This window comes from Dipodomys ordii, unplaced genomic scaffold (assembly GCF_000151885.1).
Source record: "Dipodomys ordii isolate 6190 unplaced genomic scaffold, Dord_2.0 Scaffold5, whole genome shotgun sequence".
Classification (NCBI taxonomy): Eukaryota; Metazoa; Chordata; class Mammalia; order Rodentia; family Heteromyidae; genus Dipodomys; species Dipodomys ordii.
Genome location: NW_012267221.1, coordinates 11,203,156 through 11,216,600, shown reverse-complemented (window position 1 = coordinate 11,216,600; position 13,445 = coordinate 11,203,156). Strand labels below are relative to the sequence as shown.

The 13,445-nt window shown below is 43.6% G+C and overlaps 1 protein-coding gene across 1 annotated transcript in view; it reads right to left on the bottom strand.

The window, feature by feature from the left end:
* Tanc1 (tetratricopeptide repeat, ankyrin repeat and coiled-coil containing 1) overlaps positions 1 to 13,445 on the bottom strand; it is a 232,915-nt gene that overhangs the window by 26,984 nt on the left and 192,486 nt on the right. Inside the window, exons 17-19 of the mRNA XM_013029880.1 lie at positions 13,267 to 13,389; positions 2,933 to 3,169; positions 377 to 562 (exon numbers count right to left, since the gene is read on the bottom strand). Of these exons, the coding sequence (XP_012885334.1) occupies positions 377 to 562; positions 2,933 to 3,169; positions 13,267 to 13,389 (546 nt within the window). The remainder of the gene's footprint in view (positions 1 to 376; positions 563 to 2,932; positions 3,170 to 13,266; positions 13,390 to 13,445) is intronic.

Here is a 13,445-nt window from a genome sequence, read left to right as displayed (position 1 = left end):
GATTGCAAGGACAAAAGAATGAATCAAAGGGGAAAAGGCAGGGTTAAGGATAAAAGTAGAACAGGGAAAGAAGAGAGAAACAAGAGAAAGACAGAGACTGTGCACCACTGAAAGAAGCCTCAGGTAGAAAGAACAAACCCGCTTCTCTCCATCACATATGCAGGAGACCAGGAGCCTCATTTGTGGGAAAGATTTATTTACAACAGAGACTCTTAAACAAGGTCAAGGACAGTGGCTAGTCTTTGAAATTTCTATTTTCTTTCATTCCTTTAGAACGTGATAGGTTTATTACTTGAAAGGTGGCAACTGGACAACACACGTGATCACTGAGCTAGAGTTTCCCATTAACCAGGAAGGAAACCTGCAGCCCACTCACCGAGCTGTGGCCCATGCTGGCAGCCGCCGTCAATGCCTGCTGCAGAGCTTGGCTCTTCCTCAGTGTCCCGGGCTGGGAAGGACTTGCCAACCACTCACAGGTCAGTAGGTATTGCAGCACATCCCCGTGGCCTCTCAGCGCACTGTGCACAAGCGCACATTGGCCTTTCTTATCCAAGTGGTCCACCTGGGCAGGGAGGGCACAGGAGTACACGTGAGCCTCATCTTTACTCTGAGAACACTAGAGGACCCAAAGAACATGTGCAATCCCACCCCACCCCAGACACGGGTTCACGTTCCGGTCTTTCCAGACTGGGCTACAACTTTGCCTGATTTCTTTCAGGGTAACGAGGACTTCAGGACTCACATTCACTGTGTACATAGCCAGAGATGATGAGATATCCTCTTACTCCAAATGTCTCCCTAGCAAACCTGTAGGGAGCCCCAGGTTCTCTTGGGAACATGTCTATGGAGCAACTCAATGGGCTGCTCAGGACGAATTCACAGGCTGCTGGGAGAAGCTGCAGTTTGGAAGAGGAGAGCAGTTCTTTGGTCACTGAAAGATCAGGAAATCTACTGACTACACCTCTGAAGGAGGAAGGCCAGAAAGGGAGTACATGCAAACAGTGGCCTGGGACATGTTAGAATGTAAGGGAGGTACACAAAATTGTGGGAGGCCAGCTCGCCAGAAAGGGTGTGTGTGTGTTTATATATGAGGGGAGAGGGGAGAGGGGAGAGGGAGAGAGGGGGAGAGAGAGGGGGGGGAGAGAGAGAGAGAGAGAGTGCACGCACAGCATACTTGCTAAAGACCACAGCATAGGCACCCAGTGACCCATTGCCCTGTTTAAACTCAGGGAGTACTAAGACTGAAGAAGTACCCCAGAGCCCCCCCCTCCCAGAGCACTGGTCCACCATGTAGATTCAGTTAAGAGCTGAATCTTAACTTGGGAGCTTCGCAAAAGCCATTGATTTTCAAATGGTAAGCAAAGGCAGCAGTGGTACACTAGACACTATGTTGAAAATAAACTATAGAACTTACACATGAGGATGGGACAGAAAAACTGGGAAAGGGCGAGGGAAGAGGTGACATTGTCCGAAAGAAATGTGCTCTTTCCCTGACTTGTGAAACTGTAACTCCTATGTATATCAGCACCTTTATAAATGACAGTAAAATTTTTTGAAGCCACCAATACTGACTGCTGGCTTCCATCTGCAATGAGAAGGGCCTGTTGGCCTTAGTCTCAGAATAAAGGATTTCTGGGAACTGGAAACAGAGGCATTTTCCTTCTAGTACCTGAAGTTTAGAGTTCCCAAATGAGAGAGAGAGAGAGAAGGGGGAAGGGGGAAGGGGGAACGGGAAGAGAGAGAGGGAGGGAGGGAGGGAAGGAGGGAAAGAGGGAGGGAGAGAGGGAGAGAGGGAGAGAGGGAGAGAAGGAGAGGGAGGGAGGGAGGGAGAGGGAGAGGGAGAGAGAGAGAGAGAGAGAGAGCGAGAGCAAGCGCCATTGCTACTCATAAGCCTAATGTTTTATGGGCTTTTTCTTTTGGGGGGTTTGAACTTAATATCCTTTTAACTTAACAGGTATTTATTGTTATTCAAAAGGCAGATTTGCCAATGAACTGCTTATAATAAATGTAAATGGCACTTATTGTGAACTTGACATTCTTCTCACTTTATCTATTAGCACTGATAGTTCTAAAGTAACTGGTTTAGTAAGCCACAGTTACTTCTTATTAATGGTGATATGTTGATTACTGTACATAGCAAGGTCAGGAGACACTGCTGTGATTCCCAGTGGTCAGATGAAAAGTCTCAGCCTTAAGGGTTGTTCTATCTACAAGTGGAAACATGACTCCAGACCTTCCTGCATCTCAAGCAAGTGGCTTCTGAAACCCACAGAACTATGCTATTGTTTTAAAAGAAACATGAAATAAAATGGTTAAGAGGCCAGGGAAGTAGGGAAATAAAAGCAAACATTTATGATGTTTTCAACTCATTGTGATGCCATGTTACTTGAGTTACAGGTCAATGTCTGCAGGCCTTTTTTTTTTGTCTTGTCGGTCATGGGGCCTGAACTCTGGGCCTGGGCACTGTCCCTCAGCTCTTCAGCTCAAGATTAGCACTCTACCACTTGAGCCACAGCACCATTTCTGGCTTTTTCTGCTTAGTGGTACAGAGGAAGTGAACCCAGGGCCTCATGCATGCAAGGCAAGCATTCCACCACTGAGCCACAATCCCAGCCCTGTCTGCAGGCTTTGTAAAGGATGGTCCTACTCATGCAGATATTGGCCAAGAATCTTCCTGGTGCTTCGACTTGGGCATTATTAAGCATGGACACATGGCCCACATCTCTCCTGAGATTGCTTCTCCACAGATACAACTACACAGTTGTCTGTACACTCTCTAGGCTACAATTTCTCAATTGGTAATAGTTTGACAAGGTAGAGAACAAGGAAGATCAGCCCAGAGGATAACAGTTTCAGAAATGATAGGAAGTTACTCTCCACTCCATCTCACACCCTAGCCATTGTCCCTGCCATGGGAAAGGCTGCTGCTTACCCTCGCCCCCTTCTTGGTCAGCAGACACACCAGCTTCATGTGGCCAGCAGCTGCCGCATAGCAGAGTGCAGTCATGCCATTTTCTGACACACCATCCACGCAGGCACCAAATTCCAGGAGCAGAGTGACAACTTCTTCATGGCCAAGGTGAGACTGGACGCACAGGATGGGGGCATTATTTAAAACTTCTGTCCTATAGTTCACGTTGGCCCCTCCCAAAATCAGGAGACGGCTCACCTGTTGGATAATGTTGGATCAGCAAAGTTAGCTTCTCTCATACATATTCATGTACATGTGTATGTATGTGTATATGTATTTGCATGTATATATGCATATACTTATATACATATCTATGTGTACATACATATATACACATAGTGGGGTATTAGGGATACAGCCTTGAAAAGAATGACACTTCTTAGTACATACTGTAAAAGGGATAAATACATGAATATTGTAAGTAAAGCCAGATGCTAAAGGACAAATATTGTATGATACTTATAAGGTACCTAGAGTAGTCAAATGCAAAGACAGAAAGTGTGATGACGGTTTTTAGGTCATGTGCAAAGGGAACGTAAGAGTTATTTACTACACAACCTTAGTTTCACAAGCTGAAAAGCTCTAGAGATTTAAAATACAACAATGTAAATATACTTTACTGACCTGAACACACAAATGGTTATGATGGTAAGTTTTCTATCATGGTTTTTTTTTTCTGATCCTGGAGCTTGAACTCAGAGCCCATATCTACAGTTCTACTTCCATGTTTTTTATTGTTTTATGTACTAGTGCTGGGGCTTGAATGCAGGGCCTAGGCATTGTCCTTAGCTTTTTCACTTAAGGCTAGCACACTACTACTTGAGCCATAGCTCCATTTGTGGCTTTGTGTGGTTAATGGAGGTAAGAGTCTCATAGGCTTTCCTGCCAAGTCTGGTCTTAATCTTCAGATGTCAGCCTCCTTAGTAGTTGTGATTAGAGGTGTGAGCCACCAGTAGCTGGTCTACATAGGTTTTCTAAATCACAATTGAAAATAAAAATAATTAAGTGTACAGTCTCAACACCACCTTTCCTGAGCCCAGGTCTGGGTGACACATTTTTAATGAGTTCCCAGGTGACATTGATGCTTTTGGTTTTAGGGACCAAATTTTGGGAAAACAACAACAACAACAACACTTTTAGCCTAAAAAAAAACCCAGAAAATGTATTTTTATAGCAATGAAACAATCAACACAACATTAAATTTTAACAGTTAGAAAAAGGCAAAAGAAAATACAAATAGTCTTCTTTCTTTATAAGGGTACATTCCTGTAACACAGACTGTTTCTATTATTCATTGCACCCACCATCACTGAACACTACAGAACCAGTAAGTTTCTCATCAACAGATTTTAAAACAATAGCACTAAACATATCTCACTTTTAGCTATTCCAATATCTCCTTCCAGTCTCTAGGCCACACACACAGACACAGAGACACATACACAAACTCACCCCTTTAACACCCATTAACATGCCCGGTGCATTTCTTCAAAGGTCCCCTCCAAGAGTTCCAACCTGCATCCATCACTCGCCCTGCCAAACCCTGGCAGGTCTTCAGGGCTGCCCATTAGATGTGAAAGCCACAGAGACCATGTCATTTATTTGACTGGAGACACATGGGGATCATTAAAAGCTACAGAAAGACAACAGGCATATAAAATGCAGGGTACTTCCGTGATAGGTGTCCACCAGAGTAGCTGACAGAATATCTACAAACTGAGCTGTGCAGCCCACGTGAACTCGCATACCAACAGGTCAGAACCAAAGTAAAATTGGAAGCTGGCTTTGCTGCTGCTGAAAAACCTCGAACCTCATGTGATCTGGGCCACCAGCTTCCTTTCAGACTTCCTCTTCAAGGTCTTTCTGCACACTTCCCTCATAATGTGTACCGACACCATGAGGTTTACTGAGTAACAATGCCAACCTGGCAAGGCCTCATGGCCTCTTGCCCTTCCAGCCCTCTCTGCCCGGAAAACTCATTTTATCAGCACATGTGTCAAAAGGATCTCTCTCTCTCTCTCTCTCTCTCTCTTGGGATTGCTGCTCCAAGACCAAGACCCTAAAGAAAATCCCCCATCTCATATAGAATACTCCATCTTTGCCTCCTCCCACACATCCCAGCCTTTCCTCCCTTCAGTACTTAATCCACTGCACCAGACATTGGACCTAGGGCTGAAGTTCAGAGAAGAGAAGCACTCAAGCCCCTCTACAGTCAGCTCTTTCACGTCTCTGGGACTACCCCTTCTTTGTAAGAAAGGTCAAGGCACATACATATAATGAGAGGCTCTGCTGAGCCAGCTGGCCGATCTCACTACTCTGTTGACCCTATCAGAGGCACAGTCATATAGCCAGACGCAGGTAAGCACCAACCTAGTCTTCCACTGACCATAGAAAACACACAGAGAGATGGGAAATCAGAAAAGGCTTTCTGGTCCTAACACAGATATAGAATGTAAAATTTGGGGAAATGACTTATGAAGCCCCACTACAAAGCTTAACAATTTCACCCTTTAAAACACCATCAGTATAATTCATAGGCATTCTAAAACCTTAAGTGATAAATAAAGACTAAGGGCTTTAAAACTTCCCTCTGAATAATTATTAGTTTGCAATTAAATGAATTATGGTAAAGAAATAGCAATGACTTTTATCAGGGCCTAGTATATCAATTCAGACCAAAGAAGTTTTGAAGATATGAAGCACAAAAATAGACTACAACCAGGGCTGGGAAGGTGGCTGAGTGGTAGAGTGCTTGCCTTGCATGCCTGAGGCCCTGGGTTTGATTCTCAGCACCACATAAGCAAAAAGAAAAAAAGCTGGAAGTGGTGCTGCAGCTCAAGTGGTAGAGCACTAGCCTTGAGCTAAAGAGCTGAGGGACAATGCCCAGGCCCAGAGTTCAGGCCCCATGACCAGACCACCCCCCCAAAAAATAGACTACAACCACCACAGGTAGGAATAGTTTGTAAATTCCCTACAAAACTCTACCAGCCAGTTATCAAGACCCCATTCTACCTACCCCATCCATCTTTGATACTCATGGGTCTAAGAGAAACACAGAAGATGGACTAAGTAGTCTGAACCCTCCCCAAGTCACTTTTAACTTGCTGTGTGACTCTCAAAATTACTCAACTTCTTGTGTTTGGGGTACATTCTAAGAGATACCCAGGCTATTACTCTATTCTCTTCAATAGGGTCTTGCAAATAAGGTGGGAAGGTGTATATTTATTACTCTCATATCATGCATACCTTACAAGATTTCTCCTGAAAGGTATGATTTTAGGAGCAGAGCTTTGCTATATATGCTTGTCATCAGTTTACCTCATTTGTTGCCAGGAAAACATTTCCTTTGTTGGTACAATTCTCTGAGTTTTTTTTTAACCACTTAACCTCCCAACAGTTTGTGGATCATCCTGTACCATACCTTCCTTAGCACTGCTGCAAGCACTGAAACCACCTGGGAGTGTGAAGTTTCCAATGCTTGGGCTGCACCATGGAGATTCTGACTTAACTGGGACTGGAGCTCTGGCACCAAAAGCTCCCAAGTGAATCTAGTTGGCAGGCAGGACTGTAAACATATCAAGTGATAAAGGCACCTGCAGCCATGGTACAGGTGTGCTGAGCATCAGGTGTCTTCTAGCTGTGTCATCTGGGGAATGCTACCAACTGTCCCAACTTTCAGTTTCCCCAATTGAAAAATTATGGAAAAACAGCATATGTATGTACATATACAAATGGGCAGTGTGTAGCCTAGTACTCAGTATTGTGTAAGTGCCTAATAAATATTCATTGCTATTGCAACAATCACGCTGTTGTGTAGTCTTCAGATAACAGGTTGCCAATTATGTGGAGGTCTGGCCTCCTGTCCACAAGGCCTTTTGTATCTCAGTCTGTTCATAGCCCAGAGCAGCAAGGAGACATGTGCCACACCTGGAGCCGTCAGACCGCAAGGCAGGCTACTCCTGTTTACAGCCACATCCAGAAGTTCCCAGGTACCTGTGGCTCTTGTGCAGTCAGTTTCCATAGACAAGGCAAAGCACCAAAATAATCCACATGATCACACAAACCATGCCAGGTTCTTTCCCAGGAGCTTTAACAGTGATCTTCCTCATGACTCTGTCCTTTTGTTGTCTCCATTTTATAGGCAAAAACATTGAGGCTCAGAGTGAATAGGACAGATGTTAGCTCAGAGCACAAAGCTTATTCCTGCCACGGATGGAGTGCAGCAGCAGTGACAGCTCCAGTTGAGACTGTAGGGTCCAAAGGAAGGTCGTCAGTTGACTCTCTGCATTTCTTCTTGTTTTGGGAGACAAGGTCATCCTCAGGCTGACCTTAAATTTGTGATCCTTCTGAGTGCCGGGACTAGACCCATGTACCACCACACCTGGCTCACCCAATACATTCTGTTCCGATGGTGTGGAGATTTTCTAATCCTCATTACAGAAGTTCTCCCTGGCTAATACTTGGAAGTAGCAATATTATTTATAAACATGGGATTTAATAAATGCAAAACACACACAGCAAAGTAGTGGGGGCAGACCAAGTGATACAACCAAGAGAAACAAGAGGCACTAGCCAACATGGCTGTGAAGTATGAGTCAGTTCCTTTCCCATTTAAAAATGTACAGTGTCTAATTGTGATACAGAATATGACTGATTCCTGCATACCCTCCCTGCCTCCCCCCTTACCCCTTCCCACCCACCCCCCAAGGAGGCGGGGGTCTCTTCCCTGTCTGCCGCTGAGAAAAAAAATACAACCTGAATTCTCCAAGTCCACAGCCTGGGATTGGCAGCCAGTCCTACAAGGCGACATGAACAAAAACATCCAGCTGGACAAGAGCCCAGAGGCACTGATGGCAAGGACCCCAGTGTGCAGCAGGTCAGTCAGGCACAGGCTGGCCCAGCCGTGGCTTGGTATCGGGAGGCTAAAGTGTTAGAAATCCCTGGCATGCCTCTGAAATTACTAAGTAATCACTCCAGAACAAGTCACTTTAATTTACCAAAGTGGCAAACTGCAATTATTGCTCAAAATGACATTCACTCCTGTATGACAACATTTAATACTCTAAAAAAAGTTCCTTAATTGCATGCATAATTGTAAATTACTGTAATTTGCCCAAGAATCTGTGAAAACCTTTTTGTCCTCTTTGAAAGACTTAAACACAAAAAAAAGGAGGAGGATAATGGAAAGCCTTAAGATTCTATAAGTTACATAATTTTGAGGATTATGGAGATATGGGTAACACTGGAGTTGAATAAAACTAAGTAAAAGTGAACTGCCCTTAAAATTTCAGTGCTAAAGAGAAGTTTCTACCACTGAAAGTCAAGCTCCTTTCATTTTTATGTTGGACCTTCTAGTTTGCTGCTTTAAAACTTCTATTCATGTGAATATGTTTCCTTCTACCTTAAAAGAAAAGCTTCTTAGGGTGGAGGGCATCGGTGGCTCACGCCAAGTAATCCTAGCGGCTCAGAAGACTGAGATCTGAAGATTGTGGTTCAAAACCAGCCCAGGCAGAAAAGTATGTAAGACTCGTTTCTGATTAAGCACCAAAAAAAGCTGGAAGTAGAGCTGTGGCTCAAGTGGTAGAGTACTAGCATTCAGCAAAAAAGCTCAGGTACAGCACCCAGGCTCTGAGTTCAAGCCCCACAACCAGCCCAAAAAAGGAAAGAAAGAAAAGTTTCCTGGACTTGAGCTGGTAAGTCAGTGGTAGAGCATTTGCCTATAAAGTCCTGGGTTTAACAGCAATCCCACTTTTGGGCATTTACACAAATGAAAACGAACAAGGCCATACTAAAGCTACTAGCACAACTATGTTTATCGCAGCATTACTCACCATAGCTAAGATATGGAATCAACCCAGATGCCCCTCGGTAGATGAGTGGATCAAGAAAATGTGATACACACACACACACACACACACACACATATACATACACACAATGGAAGTCTATGCTTCCATCAGAAAGAATGATACTGCCCCATTTGTCAGGAAATGGAAAGACTTGGAAAAAAATCATATTAAGTGAAGTAAGCCAGTCCTAAAGAATTTTAGGTCCCATGGTTTCCCTTACTTGCAATAATTAGTATACATATAGGATAATATTATCAGATGAGCTAAAAAGCTCAAAAGCTATGTACATATGTCCACATAAGATGATACTAAGTGAAATTAACCTCAAGATATGGACACAAGAGGTCTGTCTTTATTGTTATTGTTTTAAATGTACTATGTGATTTCTTTTCTGTTTGTTTCCATTGTATGTTCTTCCCCATAAGGCACATTCCCTGTTTTCACTGTACTTGATTTTGGTACTCTGAATCTCTCTCTCTCTTTTTTTTTTATTTTGTCGGTCGTGGGGCCTGAACTCTGGGCTTGGGTGCTGTCCCTGTGCCCCTGTGCTTTTCTTTTTATTTATTTATTTATTTTATTGTGAAAATACTGTACAAAGGGTTACAATTACATGGGCAAGATAATAAGTAAATTTCTTATCAAGCATTGTAGCCTCCTCCTTTGTTTCCCCTTCCCATCCCTTCCCATCCTCTCCCCACCCCACACCAAAGTTGTAAAGTTCGTTTTCGACATAACAACTTGTACTTCTCATTGTTGCAATGGGTCCACCTGTATCCCCATTTAAACGACTTGTTTTTCCCCTTCCCCTCCACAAATTTTACCGACATCAAATACAGTGAAAGCAGGGCTTATACCCTGGGGGAGGTACATACAAAGCAACAAAGAAATCATCTTATAAATATGTTGGAAACAATCACAAGAAAGAAAAAACATTTGAACCCTTATCTTGGGGTTCATTTCACCTAACATCAACTTGTCTGACAGTTTCTGTTTGTCTCAGACATATACTAGTTATTGCAAATAAGGGAAACCATGGGACCTATGTTTCTTTGGGCCTGGCTTACTTCACTTAATATAATTTTTTCCAAGTCTTTCCATTTCCTAACAATGGACCAATGTCATTCTTTCTTTTTTTTGGGGGGGTCCGGTCGTGGGGCCTGAACTCTGGGCCTGGGCCTTGTCCCTCAGCTCTTCAGCGCAAGGCTAGCGCTCTACCACTTGAGCCACATCGCCACTTCCGGCTTTTTTTCTTTTTGCTTATGTGGTGCTGAGGAATCGAACCCAGGGCCTCAGGCATGCAAGGCAAGCGCTCTACCACTAACTAAGTCACCTTCCCAGCCCCCAATGTCATTCTTTCTGATGGAGGCATAGAGTTCCATTGTTTACCACATTTTCTTGATCCATTCATCTACTGAGGGGCATGTGGATTGGTTCCATATCTTAACTATGGTAAATAATGCTGCAATAAACATAGTTGTGCTGGTAGCTTTAGTGTGGTCTTGTTTGTGATCATTTGGGTAAATGCCTAAAAGTGGGATTGTTGGGTCATCCCTATGATGTAGTCTTTTGAGGAACCTCCATGCTACTTTCCAAAGTGGTTGAACAAGTTTACACTCCCACCAACAATGCAGTAAGGTTCCCTTCTGTCCACATCCCCTCCAGCATCTGTTGTGGTCTTGTCCCTGTGCTTTTCAGCTCAAGGCGAGCGCTCTACCGCTTGAGCCACAGTGCCATTTCCGGTTTACTAGTGGTTTATTGGAGATAAGAGTCTCACGGACTTTCCTGCCCGGGCTGGCTTTGAACTGTGATCCTCAGATCTCCGCCTCCTGTGTAGTTAGGATTACAGGCATGAGCTACTGGCACCCAGCTGGTACTCTGAATCTTATATATACATATATCTAATCTGTGAAGGGGAAGGGGAATAACAAAGACACAAGATGATCCATTGCAACAATGATACCCACAGGACAGTATATTGGAAATGAACTTTACAAGTTCCGGTGGCGTGAGGTGGGGTGGGGTGGTGGGGAGGAGTATGGGAGGTTGGGGAGGGAAGGGAAAGTGGGAAAACAACAAGGGAAGGGGTAACAATGATCCACAAGTAATGAACTCATTGCCTTACTCATGTAACTGTAACCCCTCTGTACAGCATCTTTACAATAAAATAAAATTAAAAAAATAAATCCAATCAGGGAAAGACAGAAGAAACAGAAGATCCTTTCCTCAATAAAGGAGCAACCAAGCAAAGAGATGGGAATAACCTTTAATATAAAAAATGCTCCCTGGAGTCCTCTGCCTATTCAGCTGTTGTCTAGGAAGCCATGACTCAGTTGTGTGCTATTAACTGCCTCAAGTCAAAAATGTTATTTCCCCTCCTTTGTCCAAAAAGTAACTCAACTTTTTGGGATCTAGTTAGTCATGATCATTGTAAAAGGGCAAAAATACATTATGGCATGATCAAATTAAAAAAAAAAAGTTCTGGGTTCAAACCCCAGCAAAACAAAAAAAAAAAAAAGTGAAAGTTTTTCATTAGTCATTCATTAGTCAAAACAGACACTGTCATTTAATTTCTATTCCTTATTTATTGTCACATAAATGTTTTTACTCATTAGAGAAGAGCCAAAAGATGCACTATCAGCTAGCAAGACAGATGAATAACATTACTATAACCTAACTTGAAATAAAATCAATCTAAGTGAAAAACAACTTGAATACTAGTACTTGAATCCAGGGCCTTGTACATACAGGCAAGTACTTTACCATTTGACTATGCCTCTGCCCCTTTTGCTTATTTGTCCTCTGTTTTTTTAGACAGAAGGCTTGTTACCCTTGCCTGACTGTCCTCAAATTCATGATCATTCTATTTCTGCTTCAAGTAGCTAGGATTAAAAGAAAAGTTCTTAATACAGCTTCTTCTTTATGTAACATCCAAAGTCTGCCTTTCTTTCAGAGGAACTCCATTAAGAAAGTAAATGTTCTCTCTCATCAAGAGCAGTAGTTTGGATCTAGTTCTGCACTACAAAAATTGCATCCTGCCTGTCTACCCACAAAAACACACAGGTAGGACTCAGTCAGGTCACAAGCACTGATATGTATAGGTCTGCAATATGAATGATAATATGTTCTGAGCAAGGCTGAGCACAGGGTCCCGTACACAGGTCTACAGCGTGCTCTGCACTGAAGTGTCAGTCAAAGGGAGCATCAAAGCTGAAATCCAACATGCCCTCTTCCTACCAGCCTCCAATTCTGATGGGGACCAAGTCAACCTAAATGTGGTAATACTTTTACCTTTGCAAATACATTGTCTGCACCCAAGGGCAGCCTCTGTCTATTCCACACTGAGGCCCTGCACAGGGCAGCAGGCTTTGGGTTGTGATCCCCAGACTCAGAACACAACTGGATCCTCCTCAGGAACCTCAGGGCAGCTTGGTGATTCACTTACCCTTCAAGCTCACCAAAGCAATGGAGAAGGGAAGAAGAGGAAGAATGTACCTCTAACCAGGTATGGGAAACACTTCAAGACTAGTGCCTGGAGAGCAAGCTAAGGAAATGGAGAGCTGAAGAGGAGAGGCACCCAAAGTCCCAGGGCTGGGCCTCATGGCTTCACCTCCAGCACAGACTTCCCACCTCCCCAGATGAGTTTGAACACCACAAATCAAGAAAAAGTAGATGCCAGATGCCTAGACAATGAGCCTGCTTGATCTTGACAATGATCCTTCACTGCTTGATCTCTTTGTGTTCCTAAGACAGACAGGTACAATGATCATTTCACAGATGTGCCTTGAGAGAAGACTCCGTTCACTGGGAAACTGCCCCAGAGCTTCTGCAGGCTACCAGGTACACCAGCGGCCTGGGGCTGAGAGGCCTACATATGTCTCTGTGGCCTTCACCAAATATTTGGCCTCTGTGTGTTGTTGATGTATGATATTACATTAAATTGGGAGATAGAAAATCTACCTTCAAAAGCAGAATAAAATATTGTGTAATGAGAGTGCTACTACTCTTTCCATAGTCAGAAATCTATGTGTACCTAGAGCCTTTAGTCACAGTTCTTCTGTGAACTCTTCACTCTGTGTTACTTGTCAATGATTAATTTCCTATGAAGCATGGAGATTGTCTAGATCAGTCATCTAAGACACAAAAAAGCCCAGTTTCCCTGAAAGTCTCTCCCAACCTTTGTAACCTTTGTAAATTGTTCCCTCATCATATCTACTCTGAAACAATCTCAATAGGCTCACACAGCAGCCTTGACTCCTCATATCTTCCTGTAGAGCAAAAGTCTATCTTTTAGCAGACAATGTGCATAGTTCACACAGGGAAAAGCATCACTGGGCACTCTGCAACTCTCATGTTAGCTGGTGCTGGTGTTGGAGCAGGACTGACAGACAAGGAACAGAGCCAGGCTAGGGCTCTGCTAAGGCTCCTAGGAAGAAGAGCCTTGCTCACCTTCACATTGGGAGTGTAGAGATTCCTGAGAGAGGCGAGGGCAGCAGATAGCCCCTCAGTGCTGTAACCGATCCACAGGGCTTGAAGATGGCTTGAGGAGATTCCAGTTTTCTTACTGAGGCCCTGAAAATGACCATAAACAGAATCTCTCTGAGCATTAACCTTCAATAGAATCATTT